General features: G+C 51.1%; 2 protein-coding genes across 4 annotated transcripts; one reads left to right on the forward strand and one right to left on the reverse strand.

Annotated features, from left to right (window-relative positions):
• The first annotated feature begins 1,431 nt into the window (after positions 1 to 1,431).
• SV2A (synaptic vesicle glycoprotein 2A) lies at positions 1,432 to 15,645 on the forward strand. 3 transcript variants are annotated; one of them, XM_046683410.1, is made up of 13 exons: positions 1,432 to 1,541; positions 5,173 to 6,149; positions 7,643 to 7,823; positions 8,627 to 8,778; positions 8,893 to 9,026; positions 9,694 to 9,783; positions 10,033 to 10,143; positions 10,323 to 10,411; positions 11,091 to 11,255; positions 11,470 to 11,603; positions 12,421 to 12,627; positions 13,227 to 13,386; positions 13,812 to 15,645. In XM_046683410.1, the coding sequence occupies exons 2-13, from the start codon at positions 5,528 to 5,530 to the stop codon at positions 13,993 to 13,995; spliced, it is 2,229 nt and encodes a 742-aa protein (XP_046539366.1). In that variant the 5' UTR covers positions 1,432 to 1,541; positions 5,173 to 5,527; the 3' UTR covers positions 13,996 to 15,645. The 3 variants fall into 3 exon arrangements, with proteins under 3 accessions (XP_046539366.1, XP_046539368.1, XP_046539367.1); XM_046683412.1 differs by having other exon boundaries at positions 15,406 to 15,645; XM_046683411.1 differs by lacking the exon at positions 1,432 to 1,541 and having other exon boundaries at positions 4,704 to 6,149.
• Positions 15,646 to 17,873: 2,228 nt separating this feature from the next.
• On the reverse strand, positions 17,874 to 18,975 carry BOLA1 (bolA family member 1). Its single transcript, XM_046683413.1, has 2 exons — positions 18,698 to 18,975; positions 17,874 to 18,604 (listed from the first exon to the last, which is right to left on the reverse strand). Exons 1-2 carry the CDS (start codon positions 18,875 to 18,877, stop codon positions 18,188 to 18,190), a joined length of 597 nt encoding a protein of 198 aa, XP_046539369.1. The 5' UTR covers positions 18,878 to 18,975; the 3' UTR covers positions 17,874 to 18,187.
• Positions 18,976 to 19,324: the final 349 nt, after the last annotated feature.

Raw genomic sequence — 19,324 nt, forward strand, 5'->3', positions numbered from 1 at the left:
GACATGCAGACATGAGTTTTCATACAGTCTGAGTGACAGTTAAATTTCTCCTGGTAAATTAATGCTTATGTATTATGGCTTTATATTTCAGTAAATTGTAAACTTTGTTGGCACAAATGAGTATTTCCAAGATGTAGCTCTTGACTCTGCGAAACCCAGGCCCACATCTCTGTCAGTGGTAAATTCAACACTGCCAAGTGCCACCTGTGAGGTCTCTTGGGACACAGCTTGCCAGCCCTTTCCATGTAACATAGCCCAGCATTCTGAAACCTCCATGTTTAGCAAAGCAGAATCACACACTATTAGATCTGAAAGGGAGCTGATGCAGAATCTATTCTAAGCCCCCCATTTTCCAGATGAGAAAACAGGTTCAGAGAGGCAGAGAACTTGACCAAGAGCCCACAGCTTATTAGAAGTGAGAACCCAGGTCAGAGCCCCTGGTTAGTGCTTTTGTCCGGAATATCATAGAGGCTTACCTAAAATAGGTAAACACATTCAGTACGTACATCCCCAAACCACCACATATCCCCTCTTCCCTGGATCAGGGATGGTCACGAAGTGGTATGTCTTAGATCTCTAAGCCCATGTTATTGATACAGGAGCAAAGGAAAGAACTGAAACCAATTCACTCCTTCCTGCCCTGGAAGCAGAAGTGCGTGTGCGTGTGTGTGTGTGTGTGTAGTAAAAGACAGAGGAGAAGAGCATTGAGGGAGTCCCTTTTTGAGTCATTGGAGCAAATGAATGGAAGGGAGATGTCCAGGTGGTCAGGCCTGAAAAACCCCTCAGCTCCTCCAGTACTCACCTCTTCTGACACCAACCGAATGAAGGGTGGGAGGTCTGTCTGCACTGTAAATAAATAATCTGGACTGTTTCTGAAAAGAAATGGCAGGGATCCAGGAGTCTCTGCCTCTGGCAATTCAGGATAGAAACCACACCTTGTTATTCCTACTTTTTCTAAAATAGCCAGGTCAACTTGGAGTCTGAGCCTCTGTATTTGGGAGAGGGTTGTGGGAATGGAGTTTGGCTGGAGTAGTGGAGAAGGGGAAGGGAGGTGCTTTTAAGGCAGTGAGAGCCCCTGAAATTCGTGAGTCCTGCCATTCTGGGACGGGAGTACTGAGGCAGAGGCTGCCTCAATCACCACCTCTGTTTCTGTCTTCCCACTTGTCTTCCTGACATCACTATTTCTTTCCTTAGTTCCTTTCATCTTTCACTTGGGAGAGCTGTGTGTTATCTCAAGCTGTCCCTGTGACAACCCCTCCTAGCCTTTTCATCATTTCTCCCGGAGCCCTGTGACCCTCGCCATCCTCTTTTCTTCTGCCTCACCGCGCCCCCCCAACAATGGTCTCTCCCGATGCTCAGTGGCTCTGGGGGGTGGAGGGGGGGAGGGGTGAGGCGGGCGGAGGCGGGGCCGGAGCGCGTGGGGGGGCAGGTCTGCATTGCCGCTTGCCGTGGTACCCGGAGCAGTCGCCGCTGTCGCCAGCCCCAGCGGCGGGGACCCCCGCCCTTACCAGGGACTCCCTTATCTGGGGAACCCAGCCCAGGTGAGACCCTTCTTTCAATCTCTCACCTCCACCCCGCCCCGGGCAGAGCATCCTTGCCTTGCCTTGCAGCCATTTTATCCTCCGATGCTTTGCTTGTGGGGAGGGTGACCGTCCCCGCTTTAGGGGTGAGGGGATTGGTGGTGGCTTGAATGGACATTTATTTCAGTTGATGTGCTGATCAGTATATATATATGTGTGCGTGTGTGTATATATATATACACATACATACATGATGGGTGTTTTTCCCTACCTTAGCCAAGTCCCTACTACCCTCCTCAGATATTAACGGGGGAGGGGGTTGTTAGGTGGGATAGGGTTCCCTCAAACTCCAATCCCTTCCTCACCCTAGCGCGCCCCCCCCCCCCACAATGAATGATAAATGACCTTGGCTGGGGCGGGAGAATGGATGCTGCCTCAGTCTGCTCGCTTGGACTTGGGTGGGTGGTGGGGCAGAGGAGGAAGGGCAGTTGAAGGAGGGAGGGAAGGGAAATGAAGAATGGAGATGCTGGGTAGATAGAGATGGTAAACGACCAGAGTTGGGCAGGATGGTGGGGCCTGGAGGCAGTTTCTCTGGCGTGGGGGGAAGGGGTGTTGTGTGATGATGTGCACTTGTCCAGCAGCAAGACCAAGGGGATGAGGGGAGGAGGTGCTCAGAGAATCGGTTCAGTCAATTCTAGGGGCTCATCAGTTATACCAGAGCAGAGGCAGATGGGGAGGGGGGTGCGGCAAATGCTGGTAGGGGCGGTCTCTATGCCTGTGCATGTGGAGGTTTCTCTTTGCTTCCCTGCCTCTCTGCCTCTGTATTCCTCCGTGTGCATTCTCAGCTGACACCTTCATCTGTTTTTTTCTCAGCATTGTGGATGCTCCATCTTCCTAACCCTGGGGTGGGATGTAGGGAGAGAAGGTGTAGCCTTGGCTGTCCTGAGTAGGGGCTGAGGGGCGCCTGAGGCGCAATTACCCAGCTGTAACGGGAGGGGTACTCTCACATCTCTTCCCCCATCATACCCCCCCAACCCCTGTGGATGTTTTGATAAGTGACTACTTCTTCACAACCTTGTGACTCGGGCTAGGGTGGGCTGGGGAATCTGGGTGGCTCCAAAGTCAGGGGTTTTGATTGGCGGAGGGGCTTCTGGACCCCCTTCTTATCCAGGGCTGAGTGAGTTGTCCTGAAAGGAAGCATTTGCTCAGGAGTCCCCCCAGCCTCCCTCCATCCGCTGCAGAAAACCTCCTGGGCTATTTTTCCGGTCAGGTGAAGCCAGCCAACCTTAAAGGACCATGTAACCCTGAATCTTGTCTCCTTTAACCTCCACCTCTCCAAGTCTTGTCTCTCTCCCACAGGCTTTGCCACCCTGTGCTGCTTTGGGGGCTAAAAATAGCACTGCTTCCTCACCAGCTCAAAGAATTTGTCTTCTTTCTCTCCCTCCTGACTTCCTGGGCTTGTTGGCCCTGGGGGAGTTAGCTGTTGAGCCATCATATCCTGCCATGGCTCTGGGGGCCTTCTCTACCCTACACGTACCTCTCGGGGGTAAATAATGTTAACAAACATAGGGTATGGCTCCTGGTGGGTCCATTTACCTCCTTCAGGGTTTGGGGGGAGATCCTAGTGGGGAAAGAAAGGAGAAGAAGGCAAACAGTCATGCAATGAGAGGATTCCACAGTTCCCTCTCTTTCATGGGGGATGATTTGGGTCCTGAACCACAAGGAAAAGAAGGTGACGTAGGGGTCACTGGTTTTGGTCATTGTGGTCCACCGCTCACTTCAGTCCTGAGGGGGTAAGGCTCTGCTTGCCAGTTCTTCCCTTTGAACCACATAGCATGACTTACCCTCTTCCAGCAGGGCTACTGTGTGTGTGTGTGTGTGTGTGTGTGTGTGTGTGAGACATTTACTGAAGGCCCTGGGCGGGTGGGAGCAGAAGGTGGCAGGATATTTTTAGGGGAATGATCTCTGATCAAAATTTAGTCCTGCTTCCTCTGCTTCTATGAAGGAAGCTGGGGCGGGGGGTAGGGGTGGGGATTCTCCTATGCCTTGCTCTAGAGGATGTCTTTTTTTGGGGGGAGGCCCAAGGCCCCCTTCATTCTATACCAGCCTCCTACGCAGTGCGGTATTTATGGACTCCTTTTTCCTTGACTCCTGGAGGAGGAGCAGGAAGGATTAAGGGAGATTAGAAAGGGAGCCCCTGGAGGAATGAGGTGTGACTGTGGACCATAGACCTCCATATTGGAAATGTATGTGTTTGATCAGTCATTTCCATTCCCACCCCCACTGGTGAAAGGGGGCTTTGTCAGATGTCCTGAAGGAAGGTAGGGCAGCCAGTCATCACCTCGTTCTTAGCTTTTGATCTGCCCTCTTCTCTATGTCCTCAGGCTCCAGGTCTCCCTTTTCTTTGACTCTTTCCTTGTTTGTCTGGAGGGAGACAAGTGACCAAGCTCCTGGAATTAGTTTGAATACAGGCAGAGGGGTCTCGAAACTCTGTTTTGGGAGGATACTGGGCAACAGCATCCAAGTATGACCCCCAGCTTTTCCCTTGCTGCTTCCTGCCTCTTTCACATTTTTCAATCTAATAGGAAGGAAGAAACTAGTATTTATAGAATTTTTACTGTCAGATTAAATTCTCACATTGACTCAGAGAACTATTTCATCCCTAATTTAAATATAAGGACACTGAGGCTTAGGGAAGTAAAGTAGCCTGCTCAAGATCAGTTAGTAAGTAAATGGCAGAGCTGAGATTTCAACCTAGGTCGTGTGACTGTCGTGTGCTTTGTGGTGAATGACCTTTCTGCTTGTCAGTATCCCTTTCTGCTGCTCACGCTAAAGAGCGTCCAGAGGTGGCTTTCGTTCTGTGGTCTGATGAGGGAGTAGAGGATATCTCACTACATTGCTATCACCATAAGGAGAAATAGCTAATATTTATTCATCCCTTTCTATATGCCAGATACTATGGGAAGGAGCAATATACATTACGTCATTTAATCCGTACTCTCTTCTTCTTCAGTAAGATGACACTGAGGCTTGGATGTTCAGAAACATGCCCGTGGTCCCTTAGCTAGTAAGTGCTGAAGGAGGACGTCAAACCCAAGTCTGTCTGACTCTGGAAGCGGAGCTTCTACCCACTGGCCTATGTTGGGAGAGGACTCCTCCTTGTGAGGCCTATAAACATGCAGCCTGAGGGAAGGGCTGTGGAAGCCCCACCTTCAGATGCCAGCAGTGGACTAAAGGCAACAGATTGAAGGACTTGGTCCTCCTTCTGCACAGTCTTCCCAAGCTCCACCTCCAATAAGAAACCCAGACCAGGCTAGTGGAGGGAATTCTGATTTCTCATATTTCCTGTTTTGTTCTTTGCAGGTGGGTGGTAAAGCAAGGGGTCTGATCTTGATCAGGGTTAGGAGAAAGGCTCTGGATAGGTGACCGAGTCTCTGGAGTATCCAAGGTCAGACTAAGGGGGCTTATACTGAATGACCCACAGTTGGCCCCGATAGTCAGCCCTTTTTATTTAGTGTGGGCTTGGAGCAAGGAGACCATCTCGGTACCACATGGTCCAGGTGGGGATCTGGGTCAACAGGAGGTCTGTATTGGCCTTCTTTACCATCTTAGTCCTCACAATCTCTTTTTTTCTCCCTCTTATTTTTCCTAGACCTCCAGAGGCTCCTGGAAGAGAAGTAGGCGGTCTTTCCTGAGTTATCCTGGCTTCTCAGTTTAGCACCCCCAACCTGGCTCCCCCTCCCCTTCCCTTTCCCCCAGGCCTCCTCCCCCTTTCCCATGTTCCCAACTGAACTGGATGTAGGCCAAACCTCCTCTCCCTCCTTTCTCCTTCTAGACACTCACTGGCCAGGTCCTATTTTCTCCTAATCTGTGCCCAAAGATATTCAAACACACTTCATCTAAGTAACTGGGGGAAGGGTGTTTCTGACTCCACAAGTCCTTGAGCAAAAGCTGAATAAGGATCAGGGAGTGGGAGAGATCTGGTGAAGTCTTCCCAAAGCCCCATCATGGAAGAGGGCTTCAGAGACCGGGCGGCTTTCATCCGTGGGGCCAAAGACATTGCCAAGGAAGTCAAGAAGCATGCAGCCAAAAAGGTGGTGAAGGGTCTGGACAGAGTCCAGGATGAATATTCCCGCAGATCCTACTCCCGCTTTGAGGAGGAGGATGATGATGATGACTTCCCTGCCCCTGCTGATGGCTATTACCGTGGGGAAGGGGCCCAGGATGAGGAGGAAGCTGGCGCATCTAGTGATGCCACTGAGGGCCACGATGAGGATGACGAGATCTATGAGGGAGAATATCAGGGCATCCCCCGGGCAGAGTCTGGGGGCAAAGGCGAGCGGATGGTGGATGGGACACCCCTGGCTGGAGTGAGGGGGGGCTTGAGTGATGGGGAGGGCCCCCCTGGGGGCCGAGGGGAGGCACAACGGCGAAAAGAACGGGAAGAACTGGCCCAGCAGTATGAAGCCATCCTACGAGAGTGTGGTCACGGCCGCTTCCAGTGGACGCTCTATTTCGTGCTTGGTCTGGCGCTGATGGCTGATGGTGTCGAGGTCTTTGTGGTGGGCTTCGTGCTGCCCAGCGCTGAGAAAGACATGTGCCTGTCTGATTCCAACAAAGGAATGCTGGGTAAGACAAATTGGGGGGCACTCCAGCCCTGTCCTGCCCCAAACTCTGGAAGCACCTCTGCTCCTGAGAACTACTCCTGTCCTCACCACTGGGCTCCCTAGGACCCTGCTCCCAAGATGTCTCCAGAGGGCTCAAGGTTCCTCTGCACATTATCCCCTCACGCACCTCCTCCTCTTGGAGTTGGGTCATAGTGAGGTTGTTTGTGTGAGGGGCCTGGGGGAAGGGCTGCTGGGCTGGGGCTTGGCCCAGTGGTTGAGTGGTGGTCTGCTCAGTTGGTTTTGCAGGAGGTGCCCATGGTGGGATGGGCCTCATTTAGTGTTCCTTCGGAGCCTTCCCTCTTGCTGTCTTTCTCCCTTTCCCTGATTCGAGGAATAAAAAGTCAGTATCCCTGGTTTAAGTGAGGAGGGTGAGTTTGGGGTGGTGGGTATTGGAGGAGAATCCTGGGCCTTCAGGCAGAGAAGCTGTTTATACTTGTTCTCGGTCAGGCTTGGGATTGTTCAGGGGTCGGGAAGGGTCACTGGGGACCCTGAGGGAGGAACCCCCCTAGACTCACTCAGAAAGGATCTAGATCTTGTTCTGCTATGAAGTTGCCATGAGATCTTGGGCTGGTTTCTTCTCCCTGGGGTTTGGCTTAGGCATGGGTAATAGGCAGACTTTGGAGTAAATGATTTTTTTGGAACCCTTTTTTTTTGTGTGAGGAAGATTAGCTCTGAGCTAACATCTGTGCCAGTCTTCCTCAATTTTGTATGTGGAATGCCTCCACAGCATGGCTGATGAGTGGAGTAAGTCTGTGACCAGATCCGAACCCTTGAACCCAGGCCCGTGAAGCGGAACGCATGGAACTTTAACCACTCGGCCACTCGGCCGGCCCCTGCAGTAAATGAATTTTAAGATCAGTTCCAACTCTGAATTTTATGAAGGAAGTAAGAAACAGGAGAGTTTTAGGACCAGAAGTATTGGAGCTGGAAGGAGTAAAGGATGGATTTTGTGTGTGGGATTTCCTGGGAGGATTGAAGGAATGGAACTATTTTCCCAGGTAACACAAGAGACACCTCCTGCAGCTTTGAGGGCATCAAGGCAGGGAGGATAGAGGGGACCCTGGCAAGGTCTGGGAATCTAGGCAGATCCATTTCTCATTCCAGGCAAGCCAGAGATGGGGGTGTTGTGCATGTGTGTGTGTGTGTCACAGACAGCAAGAGAGTGAGAAGTGAGAGCGAGCAAGAGAAAGCAAGAGGGAGGGAAAGAGGAGAATTCTGGGATTCTCTCATACCTGCATTCCAACTTTTGAAGCTCTGGCTTGCAGAGATGGCTGCCATCTTTGCTCACACAATTTATCTTCTCTCACTTGCTCTCATCTCTGGGTAGACTTAGCTTCTAGAAGTCCTTCAGATCCTTGATCCATTCTGTGCAGTTTCAGCTCATTTAATGTTCAGTGAGTGAGAGCTGAAGTGTGTCTGCTCAGAGCCCTTCTGCCTCTGTTTTCCTCCTTCCAGGCCTCATCGTCTACCTGGGCATGATGGTGGGAGCCTTCCTCTGGGGAGGTCTGGCTGATCGGCTGGGTCGGAGACAGTGTCTGCTCATCTCGCTCTCAGTCAACAGTGTCTTTGCCTTTTTCTCATCTTTCGTCCAGGGTTATGGCACTTTCCTCTTCTGCCGCCTCCTTTCTGGGGTCGGGTGAGTAAACTCCTGGAGGGGGCAGAACTGTGCCTTGGTCACTGTTATATCTCTAGGGCTCAGCACAGTGCCAGGCACACCAGATGCACTTCACATATGTATGAGTTGAATGAATGAATTCCTTTCTCCTCCCACCATCTTCAGGCCAGCTTCTCCCTATCCAGGACCTGTCTACTGCTTGTCCAGAATGCCATTCCATGTCTGGTCCACTCCTGAGTCCTCCACCCTACCCTCTAGTTCCATTCTAAGCCTGGCTCCATGAAGAGGCCTAGTGAGTCGCAGCCTCACCTCTGGGCCCCTGTGGACCCTCGAGTTACCCGCTTCCCGGAGTCTGGTATTTCCTGCATTTGACCACAGACCTTGCTAATACCCATAGCTGCCAGAACTCTGAAGCCTTGACTCACCCCACTCCTACACTTCCCCCTGCATGCATTCTCTGCCTTGTCTCCAAGCTCTTTTCTGGCCTGCTCCCACTTGCCTGCCCTCAGGACCCCTCTTTGCCCATCTTTTCTCGTTGAAGATTTCCCTTCTTTTCTGCAATTATCTTCCTTCCTTTCCAACTCTAGTCATCTTCGAGATTCAATGTTTGTTCTCTCCCTTTCCCTGAGACCTGTCTGCCTGTTACCCAGGGTCCCAAGGATGGTGCTTGATGGCTCGTGGTGAGGGAGCTCGTAGGCTCTATGTGTGAGAAGTCTCTTTAAAGAGGTCTGGGAGATGAAAGGGGCTTGGGGATCCAGAGCACTGGGGCAGGGGATCAGGAATATGGCCATTTTCCAATGCTGAATTCTTGCAATGCCCTCCAGGATTGGAGGGTCCATCCCCATTGTCTTCTCCTATTTTTCGGAGTTTCTGGCCCAGGAGAAACGTGGGGAGCATTTGAGCTGGCTCTGCATGTTTTGGATGATTGGTGGAGTATACGCAGCTGCCATGGCCTGGGCCATCATCCCCCACTACGGTGAGCAGTCCCCAGGGAATACACCCCAGACTCTCTCCCTCCTCTCCTGTGCTCCTTGTGGTGGGAGCTCCCAGCCTCTGGCCTCTGTGCTGATGCTGTGACTCTCCCTGCCAGGGTGGAGCTTTCAGATGGGGTCCGCTTACCAGTTCCACAGCTGGAGGGTCTTTGTCCTTGTCTGCGCCTTTCCTTCTGTGTTTGCCATCGGGGCCCTGACAACACAGCCTGAGAGCCCTCGCTTCTTCCTGGAGGTGAATAGGGCTGGGGGGAGGGCAGAAGGGCTCCTGTGTTCAAACACCCACTGTGGGTTTGGTTTGATCGTATGTGGTTGCCTGCCTTCCTCACAGGGTCCATACTCCTGGGGACTTTATCTTGCTTCCTTTGTCTTGGCATATATCTTCAGAAGGGTTTCGTGGGTGGAGAAACAAGGGGACCTGCTCACTCATGGGTGGCTTAAGACTTTGCAGGCAGGGGCCCTTGCCCTGGCCCTGACTTTACAGCTCAAGAGAAGTTCTTACCCTCTACTCCTATAACCCTCCCCCCTCCCCTCATCCCCCAGCTATATCTTGGTTCAGCAGGGTTAGGATGCTGCCCCTTCTCTGACTACATACTTGCCCAATATCATCAGTTCCCTTGTTTTCGCTTTTCTCTTTCCATTGTCCCAGGGGATCCCTAGGGCCTGTGTTTGCATCTGTCTCCTAGACTCCCCCAACTCTTGCCCAAGTCTGATTATTTCTTGCTGTGCCCCTACTTGGGGCTTTTTCAGAGTGGGTGTGGGATGTGTCCATAGGTCATGGGTTAGGGGTGGGAGGCTTTTTGTGTCCTATGACTCTAGAAGTCAGGTTGGAGGGAGGGGGTCTATAACCTTGGGTCAGGGTGGGGCTAACCTGGATGTGGGGATTGTATCTGTGGCTCTAGAATGGGAAACATGATGAGGCCTGGATGGTGCTGAAGCAAGTTCATGACACCAACATGCGAGCCAAGGGGCATCCTGAGCGTGTTTTCTCAGTAAGCCACAGCCTTCCCCCTCAGTCCTCCAAGCCACTGTAGCCCCAGCCCCCACCAGCCTCTCTCTGGATACCCTCCCCTGCCACCCCCTTCCTAGGCATCTCTGACCACATTCTCCCTCAACGAGATCTCTCAGGGTATCACATCCACCCCTGCCTCCCATTTTGCTACTGCAAGAGAAACTGAGGCACCAGGAAGGGGCTGGGAAATACAGACTATGTGACTGCTCACCCCTTCTCTTGACCCCAGGTAACCCACATTAAGACAATTCATCAGGAGGATGAGTTGATTGAGATCCAGTCAGACACAGGGACCTGGTACCAGCGCTGGGGGGTCCGGGCCTTGAGCCTAGGGGGACAGGTAATGGGGGCTGGGATGGTGGAGAGAGAGAAGGGAATGGGAGAGGTGGAGAGGAAGGCAGGGCTCAAGCTTGCAGGAGTGATGGGTGAACTAAAGGGAAGTGGTAGGGTAGAAAAATGGGGATCTGGGATGCTAGAAGTTAGTGCAGCCAATGCCTGACTTTGTTCTGTTCTGTTTAGGTTTGGAGAAATTTCCTCTCTTGTTTTGGTCCAGAATATCGACGCATCACTCTGATGATGATGGGTGTGTGGTTCACCATGTCATTCAGGTGAGGAGCTGGGTGGGGCAGGTGGTATGGGGTGGATGTAGTGGTTGTGGGTTGGGAGAGAGGTGGGGAAAATGGAAATGAACGGGGCAAATAATGAGGGAAGGTGCTGTTCAGATCCCCCCGATCCTCCACCCCGCTCCTCTACTTCATTCATTAATCCAACAAACTTATATTACAGGCTGAACAGTATTAAGTTTCTGTTCTGTGCCAGGTACTGTGCTGGGTTGAAACAGAAGTGGTCCCAGTCCTCATGGAGTTTAAATCTTGGCCAGAGAGCTAGACAAAACTAGCTGTAAAGCAGCGTGATGAGTGCCACAGTGTGGGGAAGTACAAAGTGCTCTGGGAGCATATGAGAAGACTTCCCAGCCCAGGGGTGGGGCGGGGATTTGAGTCCTGAAGCATGAATGGGAGTTAGACAGACTGAGGGTGGGATGGGGAGACTGTTTTAGGCAGAGAGAGGAGCAAACGCCTGAGAGATAAGAAAGAGTATGGTGGGTGGGCTGGAAGAACCTAAAATCCCCCAGACCCACAGCTGTTGGTGAAGGGAGGAGTCGTGAGAGATGGGGCTGGAGAGGTGAGCAAGGTCCTGACATGGGCTGATCCTCTCTTTCCCCCTCGTTCTGGACTGCCTGGTCTAATCCCTGAGCCCTGTCTGATTCCGTCGCCCTTGACTCTTCAGCTACTATGGCCTGACTGTCTGGTTTCCCGACATGATCCGCCATCTCCAGGCGGTGGACTATGCGGCCCGCACCAAAGTGTTCCCTGGGGAGCGTGTAGAACATGTGACTTTCAACTTCACCTTGGAGAATCAAATCCACCGAGGGGGACAGTACTTCAATGACAAGTATGTGGGGACTTTTACGCTTCATTCCTCCCCTGTCCCTTCTACCCCTTGTCTCTTTTATGAGTTTGGGAGTTCGGAGACAAGGTGTTTTCGGGCAAACACCCTGTGGTTTCTCCTCAGTGCTGCAGCTTCCCATTACTTCACTGAGGGAGTGAGTCTTGGGGGCGGCTCTGAGGATGAGGGGGGAGTGTCTCACATCACCCTGGCCTTTCAGGTTCATTGGGCTCCGTCTGAAGTCAGTGTCCTTTGAGGACTCTCTATTTGAAGAGTGTTATTTCGAGGACGTCACTTCCAGCAACACGTTTTTCCGCAACTGCACATTCATCAACACTGTGTTCTACAACACTGGTAAGGTGGCGTGGCAGTGGCTGTCAGACCAAAGGGTGGGGTGGACCTTGGGGAGGGAGAAGGAACCTCCCTCATTCCCCAGCTCAGGGTGCTCAAGCTGAGCTTTCTGGAGCCTTGGAGAAAGGATGTATGGGGGCCTGCTAGCTACCACGAGTAATTCCAAAAATCTAATGGAAATTGAACATTTTTCTGTGACAGAACATCTGACAAAAACATCAAATTTCTTTGCCTTTGGCTGGAATTAAAATGAACCTGTGGTGATATTAACGCACTTTTGAAGAGGGAAAAAATTATTCAAAACAGGTCCTAGGGAAAAAGAAAAACAGCAAAAGTGATGTTTAGTGGGGAAAAGTGTTGGGAATCATTGCATTAGTCAGTTTCTTTACAGTGATTCTCAAACTATATGTACATGAAATGCTGGTTTGTGAGCTAGACTGAGCTTTCCCACCTCTAAATGGAGTGCTAGGTGAGCTTTTCCCACCTTGCAGTAAAAAGTAATGGGTAGGACTTTTTAAATATTTTTCTCAGCGATTTTTCCTAAACCCATGGCACTGCTACTGCTTGTAGTTAGCTAGGGAAGACAAAAAGAATGAACCAGAAGCAGACTATTAATAAGGACGCTTGGAAACAGCCAGTCACACTGTTTCACTGGGTAGGCCGTGGTCATTTTCTGCTGGAAGGGTTCCTCTCGTGGAGTAACTGAATGTTTTGCTGTGGGAGCCCTCACTGCTAAGGGCAGAGCCCTGAGCCGTATGCGGGAGCAGCCTCCCTCTCACATTTGCCGTGACCGCCTGCCTGTCTTGGCCTTTGCCCCCAGACCTGTTTGAGTACAAGTTTGTGAACAGCCGTCTGGTGAACAGCACATTCCTGCACAACAAGGAGGGCTGCCCACTAGACGTGACAGGGACGGGCGAAGGTGCCTACATGGTGTACTTTGTCAGCTTCTTGGGGACACTGGCTGTGCTTCCTGGGAACATCGTGTCTGCCCTGCTCATGGACAAGATTGGCAGGCTCCGAATGCTTGGTGAGGGGGAGAGGCTGGGTGGTGTGTCGGAACTGATGAGGGGGCGGGGGTGGAGGGAGGATGTCAGCAGGCTTCTCACCTTAGTCTGTGGAAGAGCTTAGCCAGAGAAGTTTCTCTCTCTCGTGTCTTCTGCTTGGGGGGCTGGTTGAACGATGGGGTAGGGCCTGGTGTGGAAGCTCCTTTGGGGTGCAAAGGAGGTCAGCAGAATAGTAAATGGTTAAGAGCCCAGACTTTGAGCTTATGGGTTTTGAATCTCAGCTCTACCACCTACCTTAGGAATCTCAGCAAGTTCTTGAACCTCTGTGAGCCCAGTTGTCTCATCTGCAACATGGGGGTGATGACAGTACCTGCCTCATAGGGTTGACGTATTAGATTAATGCACATGAAGCACTGAATTGCTTGGCCCATAGCTGGCATTGAAGAAATGGTTGGTACTGATATTATTAATAAAAAGACAATTATAAGGGAAATTGGGGATGAGTGGGAAGCCTTCCTTTTGGGTACCTTGGGAAAAAGAGTCTCATCCTGGGCTACCCTCTACACTACTTGATTGATCACCGTGGCCAGGCTCATGCTGCTCTCTCCTTTCCCCGCTCCAGCTGGCTCCAGCGTGATGTCCTGTGTCTCCTGCTTCTTCTTGTCTTTTGGGAACAGCGAGTCAGCCATGATTGCTCTGCTCTGCCTTTTTGGGGGTGTCAGCATTGCATCCTGGAACGCGCTGGACGTGTTGACTGTCGAACTCTACCCCTCGGACAAGAGGTAGTTGGAGTGTGGTAGGGGCAGGGCAGCAGATTTAGGGCCTGGAGAGCAGGGGAGAAGTGGGGTGAGGAAGGGGGGCCGAATGGGAAAGGCCTCTTTAGGGGTAAAAGGGGGCACATTCCCATTGAGTTTCTCCTCTAAAAGCTGGTAGTTTTTGTATTCACTCCTGGGAGTCTTAATTATTAACCTAAGTTTTTGGTCTGCTTTCCTCCTTGCCTCCCAATATATCTATATTCTCTGATGTGCATCTCTCACCTCTCTGATCTCTCTGTCCTTCCTTCCCCCTCTTGGACACTGCCTGCCATCCCTGCTTCACTTCCCTGCCTACCCACCCTTCCCCCACATCCTCCCATGCCTCTTCCTTTGTCTCACTCCTGGGCGGGGCCCCTCCTTGCTGCCTGCTGCGCTGGGGGACTCCTGAGCAGGACCACAGCCTTCGGCTTCCTGAATGCCCTGTGTAAGCTGGCAGCTGTGCTGGGGATCAGCATCTTCACGTCATTTGTGGGAATCACCAAGGCTGCCCCCATCCTCTTTGCCTCAGCTGCCCTTGCTCTCGGTAGTTCTCTGGCCCTGAAGCTGCCCGAGACCCGGGGGCAGGTGCTGCAGTGAGGGGGTCTCTGGGGCTCCAGGGGTGGCAGGCACACTGTGAGACCAACAACTTCTTCCCCCTCCCTGCCCTGCCATCCTGGCCCCCGGAGCCCTCACTCCTCACTCCCGTGTTTGGTGTCTTAGCCGTGTGTGTGTGCGTGTGCATGTGTGTGACCTCGTGGGCAGGGACTACAGAGAAGCCTCCCTCATCTCGGTTTTGGGATGCAGCTCCACCCCCCACTTCCTACCACCCTTGACTTTGCACAAGAGAAGACTTGGCCCCACCCTTCTCCTCCAGTGTTAGTGAGGGGCCCTTGCTCTTCCCAGCTCCAGGGGCTCTAGAACAGGCTTCCTGCCTTCCCCCTCATTCCCTCTGCCTAGGCCCGGGTGAAACCACGGGCATATGGTTATGTCGGGGGCTGGGGCTTGGTGTAGACCATGGACCAAAAGAACTTAGAGTCGGAAGGGCCTCGGTGCCCTCTCACACCTCCTGTCGGATGCTGGGGGAGTAGCAATAAACCTCAGCCCCCTGGCCTCCACTTCTCCCTCAATTTGGGCTACAAGTAAGAAGCCTGAATTTTATGAAGTTAGCTTTCTGATTCTTATTTATTTATATATTAAGTTCTGAGGCAGCTCAGCAGGACTGTGTGTGTGTGAATGTGTGTGTACACTTATGTATGCGTGTGTATGTGCCGTGGGTGGGGGGTGTCACTATACTGTCCTAAAATACAAGCCAAGGGTAATTTCCATGGACACACACAACCCTGCCTCCCATAGCACCTCCCCTAATCTTGTTTCTGTGCTGGGCTGGGGAGGGAGGAGCCCTAGGCCAGGCTGGGATAAGAGTTCCACAGTCTAGGGAGATCTGAGGGCACCTGATAAGGTCCACCTTCTCCCCCCTCGAGAAGCACAGGCCTCCTCTGGAGTGAGAGGCTCAACCCACTATAGCACAGACAGGAAGAGCACAGCTGCCCTCCCACCCCCAACCTGTCCGCTCACAGGCAAGGGAGCAGGGGAGGGAGAGAAACCAGGCATGTGGTCAAACCAGCAGATCAAAAAGCACAAGGAGCTGGGGCGGGGGCAGGAAGCAGGGGCCCTCCCAGTAAATCCTCTCAAGTGGGAAGAGGTTGGGCAGTAAACCTGGGACGCCTAATGCAGGGAGCAGAAGCCTCAGTTTCCCCATCTCCCCCTTTCCACACAGTAGCCCCTGTAGGTTAAGCTGCCCCTGCCCTACCCTACTCTGTGTGGCTGCTTTCTTTGGTGCCCACCCTCCTCCCACTGTAGCTGTGATGTGTTGTAGTTTTTAGCTGTTTGTAAAATGTTAAAAGAAAAAAATGAAAACAACAAAAAAAGAAATTCAAATTTGCCCTCCTCATGCTGCGTCTGGTGCCCCACCCTATGTTCCCTCCCCCCATTTTGTAACACAACCAGGTGGTGACTGTTTAATTCTTTGGTGTCTGTGCTCAAAGGACTGCCTTCTCCTCCAGTGCCCAGTGTACGAGTGTTCCCTTTCCTCAGCTTTCACTTGCTGGACGCAGCCCTCTCCCCTGCACCCCCTGGAGGGACCCATTCATCTCCCTTGCTCTCCTGGGGAACCCTAAACCCAACTCCATTGATGTGAAAAATGAAATGAAAAATATTGAAAAATAAAAAGGAAACAAATCCTTAAAATCCAAAATGGCTCTGTCTGCTTATTTGCCTCTCTACCTACATCCCACTCTGTTCCGGCTCCTGACAGTGCTGAGAGGGGAAGATGGTGAGATGGAAAAGCAACTCCTCACTCCAAACTCAAGGCCAGAATAACACGATGTGTCACAATAACATGATGCATCACACTGTGTCCTAAATTGGCCTCTCTACTGTGCCCTTTCCACTTCTACAGATGGAGGGCCCTCTGAGTCTCCCAGATTTGACAACCTGGGGTAATGTCCAATTCAATCGCAGAAAACTAACAACCTGATTAAAAAAATAGGCTAAGGACTTGGATAGATATTTCTCCAAAGAAGACATACAAACGGCCAATAGGTATATGAAAAAATGCTCAATGTCATTAATCATTAGGGAAATACAAATCAAAACCACAAGATACCAGTTCACACCTGTCAGGATGGCTATTACCAAAAAAACCAAGATGAAAAGTTTTGGAGAGGATGTAGAGAAATCGGAACGTTTGCACATTGTTGGTGGGAATGCAAAATGATGCAGCTGCTCTGGAAAAGAATATGGAGGTTTCTCAGAAAATTAACAATAGAACTACCATATGATCCAGCAATCCTGGTTCTGGGTATTTATCCAAAAGGATTGAAATCAGGATCTTGGAGAGATCTTAGCATTCGCGTGTTCCTGGCGGCACTATTTACAACAGCCAAGATGTGGAAGCAACCTAAATGTCCGTTGACAGATGAATGGATAAAGAAAATGTATATACATACAATGGAATACTATTCAGCCTCAAGAAAGGAAATTCTGCAATATGTGACAAGATGGATGAACGATGAGGACATTATGCTAAGTGAAATAAGTCAGTCACAGAAATACAAATACTGTATGATTCCACTTATATGACAGATCTAAAATAGTCAAATTCACAGAATCAAAGAGTGGAATGGTGGTTGCCAGGGGCTGGGGGAGAAGGAAATGGAGAGTTACTAATCAATGGGCATAAAGTTTCAGTTAAGCAAGATGAATAAGCTCTAGGGATCTGTTGTCCCACAGTGTACTTACAGACAATGGTAATGTACACTTAAACATTTAAGAGGACAGATCTCATATTAAGTGTTCTTACCACAATCAAAATTTACAAAAATAAACTTAAAAAAATGAAAAACCCCAAGAAATGAAAACAAAGAGGAGTAATGTTTCTTGAGAACAGAACCAACTTTCCAGCAAATCGTCTTGTGTGCCTTTTAAAAATATAGATTCCAGATTCCATTCTTGACTTGTGGAATCAGAACCCTCTTTTTGGAAGAGAGGGGACATAGAATCCACATTTTAAACAAGCTCCCTTGAGAATTCTTACCTGTGTGGAAATCTGGAAACCACTGCATGGGGGTTACCCTTGACCCCCCTCTCTCTACTCCATTTCTGTTCTAATCAAAGCCTTTTTCTATTTTATGTTAGCTCTCAAACCAGTCTTCCTTTCCCTTTCTACAGCTGACCTCTAAGTCAGCGTTTCACCTTTACTCTTGTTCAATCTCTGCATCTCCAGTCTCTTATGCCAACCTACCTATACATCACTGCCAGATCAATCTGCCCCACAGTGCTTTGGCATGCCTTTCCTCAAAACTCCTCAATGTCTCCCTACTGCCCAACCAGATGCAGTCTAAACTCTTTAGCCAAAAAGCGTTAAGATATATGTTAATCAAGCTTTTTCTTTAGTATCTAAGTTCTATCTCCACATTGAGATCTCCAGAAAGTTGCTTACTTAGATGTTACTTGAGCTCCCTCAGAAATACAACATTTAGAAGGCTCACAAGTAAAAAGGCTACATAAAGCTTTCTCCATCTTCTATATCTTCATCTCCTAGGTTATCATCTTTTCACTGCCTTAGAGAAAGATTTTTCTTACAAACAAATAAAAATCCTTCTGGAAATGGACAGGCTGTTAGAAAGCCAAACATTCCTGTTGTATGAAATTTAAATGCGTCTATAACTCCTGTCTTGTCTAATAACTCACTGCCTGGTCCAGCTTCTATGTCTTTGCTTGGGCTCTTCCCCTGCCTGCAACACCTTTCGTCTTTCCTTTCTGTTTAATTCTGTGCTTTCCTTTAAGGACCCAACTAGGTCACTTCTCCCATGAAGCCCTTCCTAACTACCCTAGGCTACATGGTATCTTTCTTCTCCAAAGAACATCTGTAGCACTAATTCAACAGGCCATTAATAACACAGCAACTCACCTCATATGATAACTTCTCTTTTAATATACAGGATTATTTCCAAGTCATCAGGTCTTGTGGTTCCTTACAATTTAACATGAAACTGGGCAGCTTTTCCTGAACAGTTCAGGGCAAGAGCAGTAGTCAGTGATTCTACTCTTTCCTTGGGTTAGCTTTGATCTAAAATGAGTTGCTATCTCCAGAGTATATGGATGCGCCGGTAGACTGGCGCAGGGGTTCTCATCTCTTACAAATACGACTGTATTGGGCAAAAGTAGGCCCCAGGAGTTTATTCTCATGCAACCCACTCAGATCCTAGTCCTCCTTCTCTCCGGGGGTTCAGGGAGTTCCTCGAGTTTTCTTGCTCCCACCCATGCAGGGGGGGCTTGTGTCCAATTGCGGGTTCTCCCTCCACTGGGCAGGGGTCCGCGCCTGTATGGCCAGCGCATGGACCGGCCCAGCCAGCTCCTCGGACAGCGCGGCGTGGACTAGCCGATGCCTTTGCAGGGGGCTCAGTCCTTCGAAGCGAGAGCTCACCACAGCCACGCGGAAATGCGTCTCACTGCCCGGTGGGACCGCGTGGCCGCGGCTCTCGTTGCGCAGCTCCAGCACCTCGGGGTTCAGGGCCTGCTCCAACTTCGTGCGAATGGCAGCCTCGACGGGACCGACGGTCCCCAATCCCGCGCGGCCCCGGGTCAGACAAACGCGGCCGGCCATGGAGAACAAGCGACCGACCAGCTGCCCGCTCAGCATCGGCTACGGCAGAGACAAGGACCAGAGCAGTGAGGGTCAGCGCCTCCGTGCCTGGAGAGAGCCAGTCTCCGCCCTTCCCCTCCCCCTCCCCCGCACCCTGTACTCGCAGCCAACGTCCACATCCCGCTCCTGCAGGGAGCCAGCCTTGACGCCAGACAGCGAGACCCAAGACACCGCCCCTTTCCTCTGTGTGACGTGGGGGAATCTGGCGTCCAGCCGCGGGTAGCCGAAAGGCGAGGGGTCATTGAAGAGGACCCGCGCGCGAGGCACGTTCATTGCTAAGGGGAGTTGCAAGGAATGGGCTGGAGGTTGCAAAAGTAGGGTATGTGCAACTCTGGGCTTTTGGCTGAGCCAGCGTCCCCTCTGAACCCCAGGCTGGGCCCTCTCTACCTTCCGCTCAGCCTTGGCTACCGCAGTTCCTGCTCGGGGACGGAACTCCTGACGTTCTGGGAAGTGCGGTCCTCGCGTCCTGAGGCAGCTGGGAAATAGAGTCCTCGCGGCACGAGCGAATGGGCAGGCGCTACGTGATGCCCCGAGGGCTCACGGGAACTGTAGTCTCTGGTTCTCCCGACTCGTGGGGTCGTCGAACGTACTGAGCCTGAGGAATTGCAAAGAAAACGGGAATTCCTGCGCGATTGAGATTGGGATTACTCGATCTATTTTATTGCTAATATATCTTGTAGATCATCTAGGCTACCTCCTTTAGTTTACATACAAGAAAAT

The sequence above is a fragment of the Equus quagga genome, chromosome 13 (assembly GCF_021613505.1).
Source record: "Equus quagga isolate Etosha38 chromosome 13, UCLA_HA_Equagga_1.0, whole genome shotgun sequence".
Classification (NCBI taxonomy): domain Eukaryota; kingdom Metazoa; phylum Chordata; class Mammalia; order Perissodactyla; family Equidae; genus Equus; species Equus quagga.